The sequence below is a fragment of the Cygnus olor genome, chromosome 4, assembly GCF_009769625.2.
Source record: "Cygnus olor isolate bCygOlo1 chromosome 4, bCygOlo1.pri.v2, whole genome shotgun sequence".
Lineage (NCBI taxonomy): Eukaryota > Metazoa > Chordata > Aves > Anseriformes > Anatidae > Cygnus > Cygnus olor.
This window is the reverse complement of record NC_049172.1, coordinates 36,904,696-36,926,180: the sequence shown is the minus strand read 5'-3', so window position 1 is coordinate 36,926,180 and position 21,485 is coordinate 36,904,696. Positions and strand designations below refer to the sequence as shown.

Below are 21,485 nucleotides of genomic sequence, written 5' to 3'. Positions count from 1 at the left end.
TCTTTATTAGCTATAACACTGTATATATACTTATGGCTTTCAACAAATCCTTGATTGATCAATGTTCTGATAAGTTTATCGTCTAAATTCAGTTAAAATAAGGGTCAGCACAAAATAAGATGAGAGCGTAACAATATTTCAGTCACACACTAAGACAAAGATGTAAAAAGATCAACTGAAAAAAAAAATCCTTCTCTCTCTACATTTACGACTGATTCAAGTTTTAAAAAGAAGGAGAGGGTAGAAGCACCATGGATGAGTTCAGAAGTAATGATCCATACAGGGAGACAGCAAGAGAGATGTTTCAGACACAAGCCTGGAACATGGCTTTGACGATGAAAGTCATAGCTGAAGAAAATATGTGCTTTTTTTTTCCTGTTGTGTGCAACCACATGCATTGCAAAACTATGTTGATTTAGATGGGTTGAAAAGTTTCTCAAAACAACTGTAATTGATTAGTTGAGAAAGAGGAAGGCAAGAAGAGAAATGTTGTAACAATCCTCATACAAGACAAAGTTTTCCATAAGCAGAAAGGAAACAAACTGTTCTTCACCTCTCCTAGGGATGGATAACAGGCACGATGATGTGTTCAAACTGCAGCAAGTGAGATTCAGGTTACACAATAGGAAAAGCTTCACCGCTGTCAGGGTGGCAAAGCACTGCAATAAATTATCAGGGGAATTTGCAAAGTCTCCATCCTCAGAGGCTGCAGTGTGTTGGAAAAATAACTCCCAAGAATGACACGTGCACAGCCAATGCCCCCGCACCATGGGGGTGGTGGCCTCCTGGGATCCCTCCTGCACTGCTCTGTGACTCTGTGACTGCACAGGGCTGTGTAAAGCACAGAGAGTCACAAAGTAAGGAAAAGAATCTCAAAATCCCAGAGCATTTCATTTAGTGTTATCTAATTAGCACTTAATATTTTTTAACAGGAGAGTACTTTTGTCTGAAATGCATTTCAATTTTCTTTAAAGCTGCAATTTCGAACATACAACAAAAAAGATTTATTTTGGGCTCAGCCCAAAAATAATAATAATAATATTATCTTTGTAAAACTCTTGTAGAACTTTTGACTTGCCAACAATTATGAGAAGCTTTTTTTTTCCAGGGTAAGGGGAACTGCTCTCCTCCCACCTTCCAGTCCTAGTTCCAACTTTCTGAACTGCACGCAAACAAACCTAGCAGTCACACTTTTTTTTTTTTTTCCAAAAGAAAAATGCAAGCTTAGACAAAAGGAGGCAAAAGCAGAAAGAAAAATACATTCCCAGGGACTCAGACTAAAAGCATCAGTTGCTTGGATTAGAGATGGGACAGCAGCATAGGACTGAGAAGAGTTTTGGTATGAGGCTGAGCAGCACTGTAGTACCTTACAAGAAGGTTTGGGCTTCAGAGGATGCGTATGTGCTACTATTTGTTTGTTCTTAAGGCAGAAGAAGGAAGGACAAAGGAACACGATGATGAGGGTAAGTGGGAAAATGGAATAAAAGGGAAGAAGTGTTGTGATGAAATGACTTTCACAGGAGGCCAATGAAAAGAGAGGGAAGGAGTGGATCACTCTGTGAGATCACGGTTGTTCAGTGGAGGTTCAGAGAAGCTGTGCAAGCTCGAACAGAGTCAGAACGACCATTTGTTGGTGACAGAAATGGAACAATCTGAAAAAGAAGTTATGAAGAAACAAAGTTCTCAGTAGAGATGACATTGAAAGAATTGTCTTGCCTCTCTGTGGATGTTTAGTAAAGTTAGGAGAAGTTTAGTAAAAGGCAGACAAAGGGTCTGCCACTATCAGTAACTTCTCCAAAAAATGTGCAGAAAAGATGAAGGAGTTTTGAAGCTGGAGATGGAAGACAAGCAGAAGGAAGTAGGGCTATGACAAGATGTGTCACTATGGGAACAGTGAACTTGTTTGCATTTGATGTTGTGTCAGCACTCTCATAGATAACTTCAGTGATACTTGCTACCATTAAACATAAAAACAGCTGCAAGCCAACACTTTCCTCACCATCAAGTGTCAGTATATGTTTATTTAATACACTCTGTAGAGTGAAGTAGAGTGAAGTTTATTAATATGGTCAGTTGGGGGAGATGGCTTCCAAGGAGGAAAGAGCTGAAGAAGCACAAGTTAACTAGAATTCTCCTCCCAGCTCTCCAGTGTGGGCTACATTCACAACAGGCTATCCCAGTGTCAGCTCTCTGCCAACTGTAAAAAGAGGAGCTTTGGGGAAACAGCTTAAGTGCTAGTAAACATCTGTCTATATGACTTCAGAGCTCATATGCTGAAATACTGGCCGGTGGATTCTGGTACCAGTTTCTTAGTAGACACAGGACTCAGCAGCCTTAAAAAACAACAACAACAACAATAAAAAAAATCTGAAGATATACAGGGCTTCATACTGAGTGTGTCTGCTAGCAGTGGTTTTCCCAGCACAGCCTGCAGGATAAAGCATCCTCTTTCATTTGCAGATCTTGGGTCACATTTGGCTATGCAGGTAAAAAGTTCTACATCTTGAGCAGCTCCTGGATAGACGACAGACTAAGGTCAGCCAGCACTGGTGTCATGGTATTGGCTTCTCTAAGGCTCAGTGAAATGCCAGCCTCTCATTAAAGAGGGCTGACTAATGCAGTTCGCTTACTAGAAACTACAAACGGTTTAACTGAGGATGCTGGAGGAAGAAACCTACAGTGTCTGTAGGTCTTTACCAAGATATAACGATATAACTCTCTCCTACTCACTTAACAGAGACGGAAAGTTTTCTTTTTTTTTTTTTTTTTTGTTTTGAGGAGAAAAGTCTGACAGCAGCAGAAAGAATCATGACTAGCATTTTCCTGTTTTGGAAGTCCAAGCCCATGTGAATTAATGTTTAAGATACTGCCCTCACAATCTGGGCAACAGGAAAGCCAGGGTCTGTGAAGTAGCGGCTTGAGAAAGATCTTTTAGTTTTTATAATTCAAAACTGCTTAGGCTCAAACTGTGAGTATTTTACAAGACAGATCTGCTGCTGCTAACCTTTTAGCATGAGTCATTTTCTAGGCGACCTTTTAAGTCAGCCAAGAACTGAACATCACCTGTTAACTATGTGTTTCCTATTCACTCTGCTTGACTCAACACTGTGCATGACAAAATCTGACTGGAGCCTCACTGAATTATGAGGCGAGACACAAATGAAAGCTAGAGAGTAGACTTTTTTTTGCTGTTTTATAACTACCTCTGAAAACTGCCTGTCTCTACCATGTACAATTTCCAAACTTTATTATGCTTGTATGAAAACAGGCTTGATGCCAATGCAAGGTCCACATTTTCTGGTAATTTCGCATTTTTGTCTGTATTTCTGCTTCATGAAGTGTGTGTTTGCAGAAAAAGAGAGTTCCTATGCAATTTGTCATTGTGGGGGATTTACAGTAGGTCAAATTTATGATTAATCTGTTGCTTTTTGTTTGCCATTTAGTGATGGCAGTAAACAGATTAATGAGTCATATGAATGAACAGAAATGGACAGCTTGTAACATTCAAATATCTACTAGGGAAAAACACAGCAGGAAAAGAAACAAATATTTCAGCTTCTCAAGCCAATGAACATGTATCCAACAGAAGAAACTCCATAAAAATCGATGCTCTATATACATTGCACTTGAGATCACTCTTTCTAGGGTAAAAAGCACTTGCCCTTGCTCTCTTGGGAGAACCACTGTTCCTAGGAAATTTCCTAAGAAATTGATTTATTTAGAGAAATCTTTTGTTAGCTAACACTTCATGGATGATAATAAAATGACACAGAGAGGTGACTACAGCTGTTTATAGGTGGCAAAAGGCTGCACTCCTGCGTCACATCACTGTGAGTGTGCGTGCAGCACCAGGCATGGTCATGTGAAGGGAAGAAATGAGAAAGAACAACTGTAAAAAACTCTTGTCACCTCTATGTCCTCTATGTCCTACATGCCTATGAATATTTTCATGGCAGCAATAGATAACATGTTCTTTTTCACATTCCCTTTTGGTTTATTACTTCTACTCAACTTTTTTTTTTTTTTTTTTGATAGAAGTCATCCCTCTCCTGACACCTGATCACGACACAGAACAGCAAAAGTAGTGCTAGTTTCTTTCCATCCGGAGCAGTTAGCCTGCTCTATCTCTGGCTGCTCAGCCCAGGACTCACCTTGAAGTCAGTGGCAAGTTCTTCTAAAGGAGTTATTTTAGATTAATATTAAACTGTTGAGAAAAATAGAAGAATCAAACTCTTTAGTTTAAAAATCTTACTGAAAACTTTGTTAGATATCCAGATCAGACAAAAATTCTGACCATCATGCTAAACTCAGGTTTTCACCACCACTAATGCTACCTTCATTTCAAGTAGAATAAATAGGCATTTCAGGTGTCTTTACAGAATAGATTTGGAATAAATCAAAACAATAAACTCTCCTTTTTTCCACCAAGCTCTCAGACAATCTCAGAGCGATACTCTGAGAACAGAGCCTATCTTTTGAAGTAGAGACACTATCAGAGCTTAAAGCATCGTCAGCCTTTAACTTACCTGCAAGGTAAAATTCTGACAACATCATTGGGTTTGTAGCCTTCAATACAAACAGCACAGTTATCAAAGTCTGGCTCAGTTTCCTACAGGAAAGAGAACATTCATCATTTTCATTTTTTTATTTTGTTAGCTAATCTCTTCATACAAGAGCTTATGCGACAAAGTAAAACAGTCACTGACGCATGCTGCAAAATCAATCATGCATTTCAAGAAAAGCAAGTCAGACTTTCAACACGCATCCAGTTTGAAATGTGGAAAGCACACAGATTTAGGCAGCATGTTTGCACTTTCAGGATTTTCTGCATCTTCAGATAATTTCACCTCTTCCTCTCCCTACTCCATTCCATCCATAAATTGCTTACCAGTATTGCTCCACCACCTGAAGGACACACACAAGTTTAATAAGCAATTGCCATTTCTTTTCTGCCTCTTTGTCCCAGTGGTCTGAAGGAATACTCCATGCAGACATTCATTTGGTAATGAGCAATTTGAAAAATTACCTTATCACCTTTCCTGATTGTTCTGACTTGCAGCTTGCTGATTGCTTTCTTTGCAGCATCTCCAAGCCGGCGCTGTAATAGAAAATTGGTTCTTAAGCAAAGAGCATCTCTTCATGCAGAATTCATCGCTTTTTTTCCACTAGATTTCTTAATAATCTGAAGCAACTGCACATGAAACAGGACAGTGCTGTATAAATGTAAACAGATGAGGTCAGTCACGCTGTTATTCAGAGTAAGCGCACAGTAGGTATTCTAGGCTTGTTGGTAACCCATGGCTGATGAGGCAAAGCTATGCTAATGGAGTTCCAGAGGAGATTGCATGAGCCCATTGCGATGGTTATGGCACCTATTCTATTTAAGTCAGTAGAAGTGTATGTAACAAGTCTGCTGCTTGGGAATCCTACTTCTTCCCTCTCCTTTTTTTTAATTATACTTGTAAAAAACACATTAATAAACAAGGCCTCGGCTGGTAAGCAGAACGAACGCTACACTTAAGATTCAGGAGGTCTTTATACCAGGTCTGGCTCATGATCCCCAGCAAAATTTAAGTGCTGCAACTGAGGTGATAACTTGTTAACCATGAAAAACATGAATCATCATCTCTGCTGTTCCGTTTTCCTGCAATATGGAACTTGCTTACTTTATAGGAGTAATGCAAGGAAAAAAAGGAGGCTAAAGCATCTGCAGTTTCTTACACGTAAATCACTAGGTAGTCCTGCAGTAACATCCTATCCATACATAACCATTCACTTCTTCTTTTCCTTTCTATCTTCCCCTCCAGCAGCCTGTGAATTACTTACCATGTGACATTTCCAATTGTTCTCACGTATTTCCCAAACACTGTTACTGTGCTGACAGGGTCACTGCCACTCAGGATTAAAGCACGTAACAACAGCCTGATGTAAAACACCCTGTCCTCCACCCTGTGGAGCTACCTCTGCAGCCTGTGCTATTGAGCTTGTGCCTGTATCAGAGCACTCCCAGGACTTGGCTGCTCACTTGTGCTAACACAACAAGGAGAGCTGGATACAGACTCACAGGCCGTAAAGGTCTCCTAGAGGTTATGTGCTTCCACCCCGTGCTCAAGGCTGGGTCAATTTCAAAGTCAGAGCTGTGTCCAGTCAAGTCCTGACTATCTACAGGAAGGGAGATTTCACAACGTCTGGGGATAATTTGTTCCAGTGCTTCACTGCTCTCACAGCCTTTTTAATTATTATCAGATAAAGGGAATTTCCCTTGTTGCAGTTTGTGACTGTTACACTTTCTCTGTGCACCTCCGAGAAGAGCCCGACGCTGCCTCATGCATCATGCTGCCAAAGGCCACAGGCAGAGCCCCTCTGCCTCCTCTCTGCCCAGCTTAGTAAGCCCAGTTCCCTCCACCTCTCCTCGTTCACTGCATGCTCCTGTCCCCAGACCATATTGGTGACCTCCCCCATTTCTTCTTATCTTACACAGGATCACACAGCAACACCTACTCTGATGCCTTCCTGTTTTATAACAGTTTATGACACAGTGCACCCCGAGGTGCTACCGATGACAAACTCTTCTTTTTCACCTCCCCTGCCCCCCGTCCATGTTTCCAGCCATGTGCTGTTAGTTAGGAGGGAGATTCGGGAGCTCTGGTGACTCAGAAGACATTCAACTTTTCGGGCCGGGAACACTGCCTGTGCCGGAGTTCAGAGGAGCCTGTCAGCGGGAAGGGTTTCCAGCTGGAGGCGGGGAGAGCACGGAGCCAAAACTGGAAGGAAGCTGGATGCTGCTTGTAAATTGGGAGCTAATCATCACCCAGATATGATTAATAAATTACCACGTTGTTCTTTGGATTCAATTAAAATCGCCAAATTTAATTTAGAGGCTAAGCTTATTAGATTGGAGACGTGGAAGATTGACAAAATGCGTGCAATACTGAAAGCAGTGAGCAATTTCAGGGCTGGCTAAAGAGGTGAAAATGATCTTGGCTATCATATGAGATTTACATACGAGCATGCCGGCACAGCTAATTATTACATGTAAGGGAGTTTTTTGTAGCTGCACAACATCTTTTCTGTGGTACATTTTTGCTCACAGTCTCCCTTCAATAAACAGATCAGACGAGAGTTGGAAACATTTCTTGCCAGCTATTTGTTTCTTTAATGTAAATCAAAGAAAGACTGATAACATGCAGCAAGACAAGAGCCATTGCGTCCTCCTTCAGGAATTGCTTGTGATTCCTTTTTATCATTATTATTACTTAAACTAATGAAATGTCTCAGCTCTTTTTTTTTGCACATTCTTCAAGGGCATAGGACAAGATTAAAGACTCATGTACATCTTTGATCTGCTTGTTTTCATGTTTGTTTTCTCTTGTCTATCTTAAATAGACAAGTTCATGACTTAAATGCAAATGAGAATTATTTAATTTTTGAAAGAACAGGAATATCTTGGAGTAAAGTCATACTTTCAAAGGATTCTTCTATCCAAATGAAAGGCATGCTATCACTAACCAATCATTGTCCCTAGAAGATAAGAGGCATTACAATAGTTTATGGGTTTAAAGTGAAGCTTAGAGATTTATAATCATAAATCCCATAATCTCATTACCAAGGCTGCAACATTCAATACTGGACTGGAAGGAGTTAAGCATATCAGATGCAGTGGTCTTGTGGAGATGGCATTACTATTTAAAAAAAAAGGACAGTAGCATGGAAAGCATCACTTGTCTATTCCTGACGAAGGAAATGACAATAGGTGCTGTGGAAGAGAAATTACAAGTGCTCCTCTCTTAATGGCCTTACTAAACTATTACCTTTGGAGGAAGGAGATCACCTTGTGCCTCGAGAAGAATGAGCTATACCGTCAGGATGAGGTATCAGACACATTTCCTGTACCGCAGATCAAGCTAGCAGACTTCATCATGGGAAGCATCTTCCCAAGCCTGCTTCAAAGATTTCATCTCTCTCTTCAATGACCCAAAACCCTGATGCAAAGCCATGACCACCAGTCTTCTTTCTCAGAGAACTGCTTGACCCGCCATACAATGCCTGTCATATACTAAACTAGATCCTTCCCTGGAGGTTATTGTTACCCTAACCCAGGATGCACAGGACCTTCCACAGCCCTAGTGGGACACTTCCTGCTTTGGCTTTTGCCATCCTGCAAAGAGCACGAAGCCCACCTGGTTTCAAAATGATTTTAGAGGAAACAAGAAGCTAATGGGAAGAAACAACATGGAAGAAATCCTGCCAACAGGTCTGGACCTTAAACATCTCCCTCTTGCTGTCTTCCTATCTCGTGGTTCACTGACAACAGAAAGAGATTTTTTTTTTAAAGTCTATGTCCTGGCTGTTACAAGGCTGAGACAGCAAGTCACAGTTTGCTGAATTACCTCCAGGAATTAACCTGTCATGTAATTCCAAAGCACCTTCAATTAGCTCTGTAACCTGATGTTGCTTGATGCAAACAAGTCCCACAGCCTTTCATGGACATACTCTCGCTTTTTCAGGAGGGCTCCAGGAACATGCTGCTGAGGAAGCAGGTTGACTATGCTTTCCTTTCACAAATTCATCATCATAATATCAAAAGGGCGTAACATCAGGGCAGCCACCTACTTGCTGGCCATCTTCTCAGGTGGGAAAAGAGGAGAAAAAGTTGTTTTTTTTTCAGCCATGTGAATATTACTACCTACCTTTCACTTTCATATGTAACCATAGAGTTGTCTGTGCTAAAGACACTCCTAAAATTGAAGACATTAAAATCAAAATTGAAATGTAACCATATTTTCTATGACTGTAGGAAGTGTGACTGTATCTGTAGCTGACACGCTAGCTACAGGTGCACAAGCCCATAATGGAAGATAGTTTTGGAATCCACTGCAGAAATTCCCCACTAAGTTTACATCTACATGAACAGATCAGGGCGTGTCGTGGGAAGCCTTGCAGACCTGGTTCTCCATTCAGTTAAACCAAGCACCTAGCTGAAGTGAGCTGGGTCTCCCTTCTGGCGCATGAACCTGGATTTTGCACATGTGGTGAAGGAGTGATGGGTGAAGACGTACAAGGTGTGTGTCCAGGTTTCATCTCACTGGGGAATCACAGGAGGAATCCAGGAGATTCTTCAGTCTTTCTAGCTGCCTGTCTCATTAGCAGGACCTATCACTTTCTAGATGGACAATTATGTTAGCTCCTTCTGGAATTACTGCCTGATCAGCAACTTAAGCTGTGTATAAGATGGGAAGTGGACCTAGAAAGGAGGGTGACCATATAGGAAAAGACAAGGAAGCAGATGTGGTTATGAGGCTTGACCAAAGGATGCACCATATTTTGCAGGAAAGCAAGACATCGTTAAAGTGGGTCAGCTTGGAAGAGGCTTGGAAGATGACTTAGGGAGAGGCTTGGAATGATCAATGAAAGATGTTCAGAAACCTTGCTAGCAATGCTGCAACACCCCTCCTACTTGCAGATAATGACTTTTTCTGCAGATTGTATTTAGCAGTCAGCCACCCTGTCCCATTCCCTCAGCACAGCGCCAAGACTACAAATTCAGAGGAGCCTGAACTGCTCTGGGTAGCAGCCTGGCTATCAGCCAGCCCCAGGAAGGGCATGCATGATGGAGGTAAACAAAGAGGTAAGCATAGGTTCTGCTTTGACACAGAAAACACTGACCCTCACAAGACCTTGCTTTAAAACTGTAGGATTTAAAATCATTCAGATGTCAAAATGAATTTAACCTCCTTTTTTATTTTTAAAACAGAAATCTAATAAATCACAGTTTTTTGCAGTTAGAGAGATGGGCAGTAAGTGCAGTAAGATTTTATTGCACTGTGGGGTAGCAACTGATGGCACTACTTTCACTAAATAGGCCAGCTGGGTCCCTGTTCATTTGAAGCTGTTTGTACAAACATTTCAACCTCACCCATCAAATAAACGTTATCCAGAGTTTATCAAATATAAATAGAAGGAAGCATCTTTCCTAAAGTTGGCCAGCAATGAAGGTCCTTAAAACACCTGCAAGGCTTTCCAGCAAGTAAGCTCAATACCTTTCCTTAGACACATGCAAGTTAGAATGGCAAAAGCTTTTGAGCAAAATGACAAAAGAACCATGTTCTAAATTATATCCCCCAAAAGCAACAAAAAACATTTCTCTTGTATTTATCTGAATATCCAAGGACTTTGTGCTCCCATCCTTGCGCTACAAGAAAATGTGTCAAAGGAAAAAAGCAGAACTTTAGAGGAAGCAGAGAGAACCCTCATGGAAAAGGCAAGAGCAAGTTGAGCTCTTCTGACAGCTACTTACATTACTCTAGTCCATAGCCAGGACTAAAAAGCTCACTAGCACAAATGGTTGAGATTTATCCGTATGTATCATACGCCACTTTTCTTAACAAAAGTAAGAGCTAATTAGAGGAGATGTCAGGCAAAATCAAGTGAAGAAACTGCATAAAGAAATCCTGGTTTGCCCTGTATTGTTAATACAGCTTTGGCAAAAAATGACTAATAAATAATTGCTTAGGAGGCCTATTTTCTTATTCTTCTCCAGAACAGAATTAGTATTAATTACAAAGTTATTAAAATCTCCGCACAGGACAACTGGTTGTGCACAAATTAGTCTCATTCAAACCTTGGAAAGAAAAGACTGAATAGGAAGTCTGCTTGAACACATAAACCAGTCCATTCCAAACTACCACACATTACCTGAAGAGAGCTTCTTATTTTGCTGGGTTTCATGTTTATGTATGTCTATTTACACTGCTAATCTGCCTGTACAATTACTTGATTGAAAGCACACTTACGGTACTCACGTACATAAATTACGCACACATGTGCTTTTGCAGCCAAAGCATCTACAAATTATCACAGCCGCTACAGTCACAGTGATTCTGCTGCCAGTGATGTTCAAATTCCAGCTGGGATAGTCTCGTTCTTACTATCCAAAATTTCATGGTGTACATTTAAAAGTAAAATATATTCTTTCTGTGTGTAAATACAGAGCAGCTGCTCTCTATCTCAGAAGACGCCTGAATTTCAATGGGGGTAGTGAGGGATCCCTATACGTTCAGTATATTTTAGAGTGCAGCAGTACTTTCTTCCACAAGATGATTAACACTCTGTTTTACTTTTTTCTGCAGAGCAAGCAAGGCAGCCCTCCCCCTGCCCCAACAGGAATTTATTAAGGGTCCAGAAACATCTCTGAATTACAGCGCATTATTTTTCCTGCAGTAAAATGGTTATCTCCTCAGATTTCATACACTGATAATATTTTCTACTGTACCATTAGAATGAAATGTAGGAGCCTCAGCTTCACAGTTCTGCTGATGCCAAGATAGTTGGATCCAGTCAAGAAAAGATTAAATTTGTTATTAACATTGCTATTATTATTCATTGCTGAACAACCATAAAGATGCATGGTGCTTTATAAATCCAGAGGGCCTCAGGACCTAGCACCCATTCCTACACAATGCTGCTGACTTCTCTCCAGCTCTGTAAGTTTCTATCTCTTCTGTGGAGTGGGGGGCACACGGACAAGATGCCAAAACCAAAAAGCAAAGCTTTACTAATATTGGGCTATCACTACAGCACTTACACATTCAGGGACAATTGTCAAATGAACAGGAACATTCCCTTTCAAGCTCAAGGCCCTTCTGAAGAAGCATGAAAATGAAAACACTTCCTGTTCTTTTAAATCTCTTTGCTTACTGTGAGCCCTTGTTTCCCACACAGACATTCACATACCACACTATATTTTTCACATAATTTTGATCTTAAGGATTGTTACTTAATTTATATACATTTCTATGTCACTTGGCCGTGTGTACCAAAGGAATCTTTTTGGTAATAAACATCATGATTCTTTCTGGCTGTTTCCCGTGTGTTTTGTGCAAGCAAAAAAAAAAAAACCCAACCCATAACACATACACTTTATAGTCATTAATTTCTTTTTTCCTCAGTCCCATCTATATTGATAGAAGTCTTGGCTTTTCCCATACACAGGCATTTTTAAATCCCCCTTCTTTTCACTATTTCTTCTTCTTTTTTTTCTTTTTCTTTTAAAACCACACTTTTATTTTCCCCAAATTTTACTTCAAAGTTATTTAAAGCCGAATCCCATGGTGAATTTTTTGGAAACAAGAGCCATTCCAGCCCTTCTTACCTGATTTCTGTCTCTGGCATTTGCGTAGCGGAATCGCTGGATGTAATAGAAGACCAGCCATGCCAGCGAAATGATCATCAGCACAATGAAGGAGATGGAGACGAACACCACGGAGGTCCGGCTGACGTACTTCTGCAAGTTGCGTGTCCCGATGGTTATGTACATCATCACAGTGATGTTCCTCTCCAGGAGGCTCACTATCTCTTTTCCTTTGGGTTCAGGAATCATTATTGCTACAACATCATCTAGGCCTGTCGTATAGGAGAGAGAAAAGAAACTTTAATTAGAACAGGTGAGTATAATAAAAGAAAATGGTAAGATGATGAGGCAAGTGGAAAAAAGAAAGCAAATCAGTATCAAAAAGCTCATTTTTCTCCTCCTGATTTTCATCCAAAGGTAAGTTGGATGAATCTGGTGAAGTTTTCAACTGGAACCAGTTACACAGTCTGTTTCTATAAACTCACCTCTGTGAGATAATTAAAACGTGTTTCACGGTTTGACAAACACAGATTCCCAGTTCTGCTGAGGCTCACATAGAAGAATAGTGCTGTAACCACTGCAGAAAGGGAGATGTGTTGTAGCCAGCATCCTTCCCTCCAACACCCCATGCACTTATCATAGCCCATTTTGCATGGCCACGACTCTGACAAGAGTCAGAGAAGCCCCTCCAAACCCCTGCTCAGTCCAGGAACTCTTTCAATCACATATCCCCACGTGGTTTCATGCTAAATGCACCAAAGCATTGCGGTTTTCACCCAGGACCAGTGATGGGAGAAGGCTGCAGGGACAAGAGCTGAGTCCACGCTGAAAGTCAACAGCATCATTTTAATTCACAAAAAAAAAAATGTTACTGCAGCACAGATCAGCCCCTGGCATAGTTGAGGTGGCAAACAGCCATATACATATCAGCCCCATACAGCTGAGGTGGCAAAGGAGTGCCCATCAATAGGATGGGGCAGGGACTTCCTACCATCCTGTTACCCCTTCTGAAGCCATAGCCTGAGAAATCAGGCCCCTCAGTGATCTATCAAGCCTTGACTCCGCATCAATTTTTCTTTGTGTACAGTGCTGTTTCCATTTCATTTGCATTACATGGTATTGAAACTATTTTTCTTTCTTTTATGTGCCCTATGTAAACAACAAATACAGTCTGAAATTCTCTGGGATGGGGCAGCTTATTAGATGTCTCTTCTGGCTTTATATATAAGCTCACTCCTTTGTGGTTTAATATTAGGGATATTTTTCTTTCACTTTAAAAAAAAGCGTATATTGTTTTTACAGCTAACCCATGTTTTGCAGTGGTCAAATCCTCAATTGTACTAAGCAGCTAAGGACAAAGAAGATATACTTCAACGTAGAAACACGCCAGATATGATAGCATACACAACGATCACGAACCAGAATTTAGAAAAGACAGTACAAACTGAGGGTGTTTGAAGTCAGAGAGATGATGCTAAGGTGGGTGTTTCATCAGCTGAAATCCCAGGAGATCAGTTGGCATGTTATAAACCCCAGTGCTACCTGCATTTTGACAGTGGCAGGAGGACAAAAAGCTGCCTGCATTGCCACACTCACTGAGGTGGGAAGGGATTGCCCGGCCATGAATGGAGACCGCATTTCTGACAGCATCCTCCCCCAGGCTGAGACCCAATCCAGCCTCCACCAGAGCAGCACTGTGCCCCAGGTCCTGTGGTCTGGCTCAGATGTTTCTCCACCAAATCCCCCTGGGATGTATAAACCAGGTTTTCAAAGGCATTTAGGTACCAAAAGCTTGCAGGAGTCTAAGAATTTCAGACTTACTGAAGTGGACAGGCGGGTGGCATTCAGTGGAAAATGCTAACTGTGCTGGAATTTCTTTCCAGTTCTGCTGGGTGCCTGGATTGCTTGGAAGTACTGAAATAGCTGTGACAGACTGTTGCTACTCACACACAAAATATGCCGCAAAGCTGGGAACCAAACCCTCCTTTCTCAAGTCTTGGAGCAGCAGTGCAAATTGCACCACATTTATGATGGGAAGTCTCCTGAGAGGAATACTTCCGTGATTATGAACAGACCGGTCAATGAACTGGGTGAAATCAATAGTTTAGCTGCGTCAAAAGAATTTTAGATAGCTGTGATAGGAAATTTAACCCTCCTGGAGATATTTGTCTGTAAAGCTTTTATCATTTTCAGATTTATTTTTTGGGGGGGGTCTAAGTAAGGGTTCACCTTCAGCAGGGAGAATAAGCCTGCCTTTGCAACACTTCTGATTATTACCAAGGGCTAATGCAAACATTACCCTAACAGCCTAGGGAGAATCTGCCAAGTCTCAAAGTGGCTGAGAAGGGCACTGATGATGTGCCATGCCAGTCAATTTACTAGAGTCAATAAGATAAATTGTCTGGAGCAGTGCTTATGTTTTTCACAACTGTTCACATGCCTTATTTTGTTCTCTTTCCCTCCTTAAAGAAAAATAACAATTTCAAGTCACTCTACAAGAAAACCAAAGCAACCACCTCACACACAACCACAAAGAACCCACAGTGAAAAATCTCACAACAAAATATACTGAAATGAATTCCATCACTCCTCTCAAAAGCCACCACTCTAATCACTCACTTGTCCAGTATGGCCACCTAACATTATCTGCAGTATGGTCTGGGACACTGTATGAAAGATGTTACCTGAAAGCCCCTACAAATGGGAGAGACAGAGAAAATGTCCACTAGACAATTTCCAGTAGAAAATACAGCTACTATCTTAACTGCTTACTTATCTTTAATTTAAAATGTCTTTAAAAACATGCTTTTAGTATCTTTAATTATGTCTAATACAAATGAATATAGCTCAGTATGTTTCTGGACAACCATATATAATGAACAAAGGCCAGATATGACATGCTTGAAGAATTGAAAAATGAAAGAAAATGAAGAATTACATTCAACTGATTATGGAATTAATATTTTTGTTATAATAAAACATGGATCCCACAATGTCTCATCTTCTTTCTTTAATATTAAAGTAATGAAAAAGAGGGAGAAAAAAATTATCATCTCCTGGATAAATTTAACCTCATTCCTGTTCTTCATCACCTGCCCTTTCTGATCAAGCTATAGTGCAGCTTTCTGTCTTCAGCTCATGACGGAAGCATCACTGGGGTTGAACAGGAGTGCAACCACATGCCTACCTTCTCTCTCCCTCCTCCTCCCATCTCACTGCCAGGATGATCTACTGACACCTTTGGCCTAGGGCCTTTTACAAGATATTACAAAACACAAGATACTAAGAAAGTACATGGCCAAGTGTATATGCTAAACAAAAACGCGTTTAGAAATGCAAAGTCAGAAGACAGCTATTGCAAGAGGCAAGCAGCTGCTTTTATTTATTCAAACACTTAATATATTCAAATTGCAGGCTATCTGGTTATTTTCTTGGAAAACATTACCATTTGTAATGAAGCATTCTTGGAAAAAAATAACCAAATCAGCAACAAATAATAATCTGGATGGTATTTTTTTTTAGCCCTTTAGTAAGTTTATGATAATTTCTCCAAGGCATTATAGAGAGTGTTATTTGATCAATCAAGCCATTAATCTAATTTTTTAATCTCAAATATGACCAATATTGTGAAAAAAAAAAAAAAGAGAGATAAAGTAATTTATTTCCCTTTCTTCCCTCACATAACAAAATGTCTGTACCACCTTGGTTTCAGTATCTAATGACACACGGGATGCTCCAACATAGAGGAAAACTACACATATTAAAGAGAAGAAATAATGTTAGAGATGCATTTCTATGCCCATGTACGCATTTATTCAATGGACTTCAGAAAAGAAAAAGTAGCTGGTAACATGTGCTAATGCTTCTCTTGTGAGTTAAATGCTAACTATTCCTTTCATTGCACACATCCACAATGGTAACTACACTTTGTGGCACTCGTTACCTAACGCATTTCTTTTCTTTTTCTGGCCAAGATTAATGCAGAGGTTGAAATTAATTTTTAAATAGTTGTCAGGATGAATCAGAGGTTTATAAACCAGAGGTATTCAGGCTGTAGTGAATGGATTTTCTTCTTCTTTGGCTTAAGAAACATTAAACATATCAATGCTCTCTCCTTACGTGCCAATAACAAAACAAATAAAATAGAACTTGCCAGCATTTGGGATGTTTTAACTCACCTCAACTTGCTGAAGCACATTCACCTAACCAAATGTTTCTGGCTGGAGAAAATGTGCAGCTATTCAGGTTCCATGCTCAGAATCCCATGGCACTCGGCAGGACCACTGTTGGCACGATATCCGTAGGGGTCTGACGGGCCTGGGCACTGCTGGCACCAGAGGGACGGTGCTGAAGTGCCATGTACAGGCTCAGCTTGTTTCCCTGTCACCGGGACAAACTGGTAACCCTGTGACTAATCCATCAGTGGCAGAACAGCCCTACCAAGCCGTGTCTGCTTTGTTCACTTAACAAGAGTTGCTCTGGCAATGACACTGAATCACCCAGGCACTACACCATCCTGCGTGGCTCATCCTGAACTCTTCCTCACCCCAGCCTGCAGGCCAAGGAGAACCAGCTTGCCATGGCCCAACGACAGGAGGAACCGCACAGCAAGGAGAGAGGGAGAGGGAGCCTGCAGCAAGCTCCAGCCATCCTCTGCCACCTGCACATGGCGGTGCACAGCAGAGTAGCAAGGCAGTGATCAAGTCAGACAGCATTTTCAATGGCAAGATGTGCAGTTAAGAAAAATACCTGGAAGAGCCTTTCCAAACCTTCTTCTTCCCCACAGCACTTGGCTGTGAAATACGGTTCAGCTGGGATGCTCTTTATGCCAAGTTGCAAACTTTTTTCAAGTGTAAGAATCTATTCAGTGGCGACAGGGGTAAAAGAAAGACCTCAGTTCTGTAACAGTGGCTTCTGTAGCACTTCCATCTCAAGAAATGAACAGATTTTATTGCCAGAAGATGCATGTAAGATTTTCTACCATGGCCACAGGCTTTGCTGACAAACCTATGACATTTCTTGATTCTGTTCTGGGGCTTCAGGGTGATACAAAAACCAGTCCTCTAGTTGCCTAATTAGCAGTCAGGCCCAGCTGTGGACGGGTGCTTCTTTAATGCTTTGTCAAGTTTTGACTGAAGCTCTGAAAAGTGGTATGTTTCTGACACATCCTGGAAGATATAATTCTTCATGCTTGGCAACAGCCAGAAGTCAGTTAGAAAAGTAATTAATTGAGTTATTTGAATAGAATTCCAATTTGGGAGGGACACAGGTCTTCTCCAAGATATCCTATCAAGATGCAAATATGGGTTTCTCTTTATGTTGTATGTCAAAATTTAAATATCTAAATACTAAAGTATTTCCTTTCACAGATTTTGTACCTGCAAACCTAAACAACGTGACAGCCTGGAAGTGCCCAGCTCTGGAGCACCCTCCCAGGGCTCAGCAAAGGGTCTGGGGGTCCTGGCAGCCCCATGCAGCTCGAGCCACTTCGGCCGTTGTGCTTCCAGCGAGCTCAGCAGCACTTGCTCTCTGCTCAAGGACTTCATGTGCTGCCAGCCTTGTGCTTGCTTTCCTGCCATGCCCCTGCTGCCGGCAGCGTCTGTGTAAATGGATTTTATGATACAATCTGGATTATGCGTAACATTTTAAAGCAAATTTAAAGCAAAGCATGGACTTTATGTTTTAAAGAATAATATTGTTTTTTTCTCCAGAACAATAAACAGCTCAGCTTAGTATCAAAGAGAATGAGTAGGAACCCATGGTAACAGTGCTGTAGTTGTGACTGTCTGAGCATATAACCAAGACTGGTCTGTTGGACTAATAGAAGACACTACCTTTTGCTACTGACTTTGTTCTCTTTGAAAATAACATTGCTTTATAATCTTGTTTCATTTCTTCACAGTTAAATTACACAGGAAATAGTATACAGGTTAATCGGATGGCATTCCAATGGAATGTTAACACTAAATAAATTTTACTAATATTTTCATAGTTGCAACAAGAGTAACAAGTCTCAGAGACCATCCAACAAGAATTCAATCTTAGCTCTTCTGTTCTTTACGGTACGATTATAAGTTGACCAGAATATTAGCTGATCCTTGTTTTCATTTTCCATGAAAAATAAACATAGGCTGAAATTACATTTTTGTCAGCTCAAAAATTACTTTTGGAAACCAAAGCAATATTTTGGGGAAAAAAAAAAACTCATTTCTGAGCTTCAGCTGTTTCAGAAAAGCAGCAGCACAGATACCATTTAGACAACGTCCTGGAATTTTACGACGGCTAACCGTAAAGCATTACCTGTAAGAAATCAAACTGGGTAAAAGGATAATCCCCTGCAGGAACTCTCTTTTATGGGGCATTCAAGGCATTGGTCTCTAATTGAAGTATCAGAAAATGGGACTATAGAAAAAAATGGCAAAGAGAAGAGCAAGACACAGTAAGTAACAGTAATATCCAGGCAATACATCGTATATCATAGGTGGAATGACTACAACTATGATCTACAACCTCTTGCATAAAGCTGTCTCAGTGCCAGAGGACTAGAAAGGACACCAATTTCTAATGAGGTTTCATAACAGAAATGGACAACTACAGACCAAGTACTGCAAAGTTATTCAGTGAGGTTTCTCACCAAAGACTCTTAAAGAAGAAAGGCAGCTCTGAATAAAATGGGAAGGCCCTCACACGCAAAAATAAGGGGTTAAAAGACAGTGTCTTGGTGTTGCAAAATGGAGAGCTACCAAATAGCAGAGACACCCGGGAACCACATATTACTGGAGGCTGGGGAGACAGGACTAAACGTTCACCCTGCTTATACTCTTCTCCAGGCAGCTACTGTTTTCTTTTATTAGAAACAGGACCATGGGCCAGGTGGACCTTTGGTCTTAACCAGTAGATGTGCTTTTATGTTAACTGGGCACTGAAATTTACATCTCCCTTGGACAGAAGAAAGATTAACTCAAGTCTTGAAACCGAAACTACATGCCCAAAGCCAGAGGTCTGATTAAGCCAAGAAGCCCCTCTGAGTGGGGAAGGTATACCTGTTTCTGCGGCCAGGGATGAACGGGAAAAGGACTGGGGCTGAGGCAGTCGGTGCCTCTTGCTTCTCAAAGCCCCAGCTGGGGCCAGACGCTGGGAAAAGGGTGTGTTTCAGGTATGGAAGCAGCGGGGTGGGCTGGCAGCTGGGCACCACGTGAGCATTAAGTGTTAAGCTGCTGCCAGGGTGCAGGAACGCCAGAGCGAAGCAGAGGGAAGCAGCAGCAAGGCAGGACACACCCGCTGGCCTGGGGCTGCATCACGTCTTATGCTGCATGCTCCCCCATTTTGGTGGACAGGCATGAAAACATGAGTTTTCACCCTATACTCTATTTTCCTAATTACTCTAGAGCCTTTGCTTTGCAGTGACGTGGGTGCTTTCATCTCCTCCCGCCCCTATTTCTACATTGGTTTCCTATCTCTCTGTTTAAAAGCAGATGGATATTTCGTTCAACTTATCCTCTGCCTCATTTCCCGCTTCTTCTTGGCAACGCTTGGGCCCTTCTTGGTCCCTCGCCCATCTCCCGAAACATTTAACTGTAAATCAGGGCTCTTTATAAGCCTAAGGAAAAGGCAGCGCCCGCTGGAAAGAGGAGTGACACCTTTTCCCTCCAGCCTTTCCTTTTCCCTGTTTTCAGACGAAGGAAGTTTGACACAAACTCCTCTTTTTTTCCTTAGACAATCTTGTCACGAATCACTTTTCACTGCAGAAGTACATGTATCTAACAGGATGGTTAAGTGACCTGTAAAGAAAAAAGACCCGCTGATGTTAATGACTGGCTACAGTATTTAAATAACTGATAGGAAAGTTTTCTCTTTCATCCTGAGGTGAACAACAATAACCTCCAGCAGAGCTGCTCTCGCTTCATTTCTTTTGATGCTAAAACCAGGAGAGGCAAGATGCTGCTGGCTGTGATCTTCCCAGCAAAAAGCAGTCGCAGCCACTGTTTATTACTGTTTAGGGACAAAGAAATTTCTGTTCATGTTTTTGTAATCAATGCTGATCTTGCCAAGGCTGTAAGAGCTCAGAATATATTGACTTCCTCTAATTTTATGCAGAAACTGCAGCAAAGGAAAAAGAAGTAAAGAGCTATAAAACTCAAAACTCAAATCAAACTCAGCATGATAGTTGCATTTTTCCTGGGCTCAGTTCCCACAGCGTCAGCTCATCAGTCTGCTGAACTAACCAATGCTAATGAATCAACGTGTTGTTATTTATTCACACTTAATTACAGAAAATGGGTGGTTCCCTGAGAGGTTTCCCCAGACCCCAGCCCAAATCAAGGCACATGCTTTCAAGACTTTGCTATCATGGCCAGGAAAGTGTTTCATTATAGCTGCTAATCATTTGTACTGAAGATGTCTCTAGAAATCCCCGTTGTTTTCCAAACAATGTATAGCTTTAATGACACATGTCACTTGCTATAAGTTCTCTGTTCTGGGACTTGCCTTGCAATGCTTTGTGATTTTTTCATGTGCAAGGTGGCCAGATAGAATCCTTCAGGCTAGGTCTTACAGCTAGGATAGGCTCCAACTCATAGCAAAACATGCTACAGGGATTATTTATTAGCAAAACACAACCTTTTCAGGGTTGTTGCAAAACACGCCCACTACCAAAGCAGAATCTACTTCGCTATCTCCGGTGGAATTATGCCAAAAGCAAATATGTCTTAAATAGCATCTGAAGTAGTCAGGCTGGAGTGCAGTGCAAACACAAGCCAGTCACTGTGCCTGGCGCTCTTAGAGCAGGTATAAATATACAGATGGGGAAGCTAGAGCAAACACGTCGAGTGACTTGCCAAAGGCTCACTGAAGATTAGCGCAGAGCATCTAAATCCCAGCCACATCCCTGACACTCTGCCAGGAAGGAAAGACGAGTTAGCCGAACAGCTGGAGCTGCTCCCATCCTCCTGGGCACAGCCCTGCCTGCCCCTTCTGCCCCCTCCTCCAACAGCAGGGCACTTCGACAAGAGCTGCTGGATGCTGCCGTTATCCTGCCCCTTCATAGGGACACTCATGCTGAGTTTGTTGCTGTACCCTGCATTTGTGACCGCTCAAGGCCACATCACACTGCACAGGGACGTGCCTGCAGCTGGGAGGGGTGTGAGTTGGTGAAACACGGCAAGAAGCACAGCTTCCCACTGCAAACACTCGGCCAAGCCACCTCCAGCACAGCTAGCTGCAGCACAGACCTGGAACTCCTCCTTCCGAACTTTAACCCCATACCTTGACAGTACGTGAGCACATTCAGTAAAAAATGAAACCTATGGGCATGCAAAGATCCGTGGAGTACTGAGATAAAATGGGAGAAACAAAT

General features: G+C 41.6%; 1 protein-coding gene across 3 annotated transcripts in view; it reads right to left on the bottom strand.

The window, feature by feature from the left end:
* Positions 1-21,485, bottom strand: part of RNF150 (ring finger protein 150) — a 120,395-nt gene that overhangs the window by 40,531 nt on the left and 58,379 nt on the right. For all 3 annotated transcript variants that reach the window (XM_040554795.1, XM_040554796.1, XM_040554794.1), the window contains exons 2-4: positions 12,152-12,402; positions 5,027-5,098; positions 4,527-4,609 (exon numbers count right to left, since the gene is read on the bottom strand). In XM_040554795.1, the coding sequence (XP_040410729.1) occupies positions 4,527-4,609; positions 5,027-5,098; positions 12,152-12,402 (406 nt within the window). The remainder of the gene's footprint in view (positions 1-4,526; positions 4,610-5,026; positions 5,099-12,151; positions 12,403-21,485) is intronic.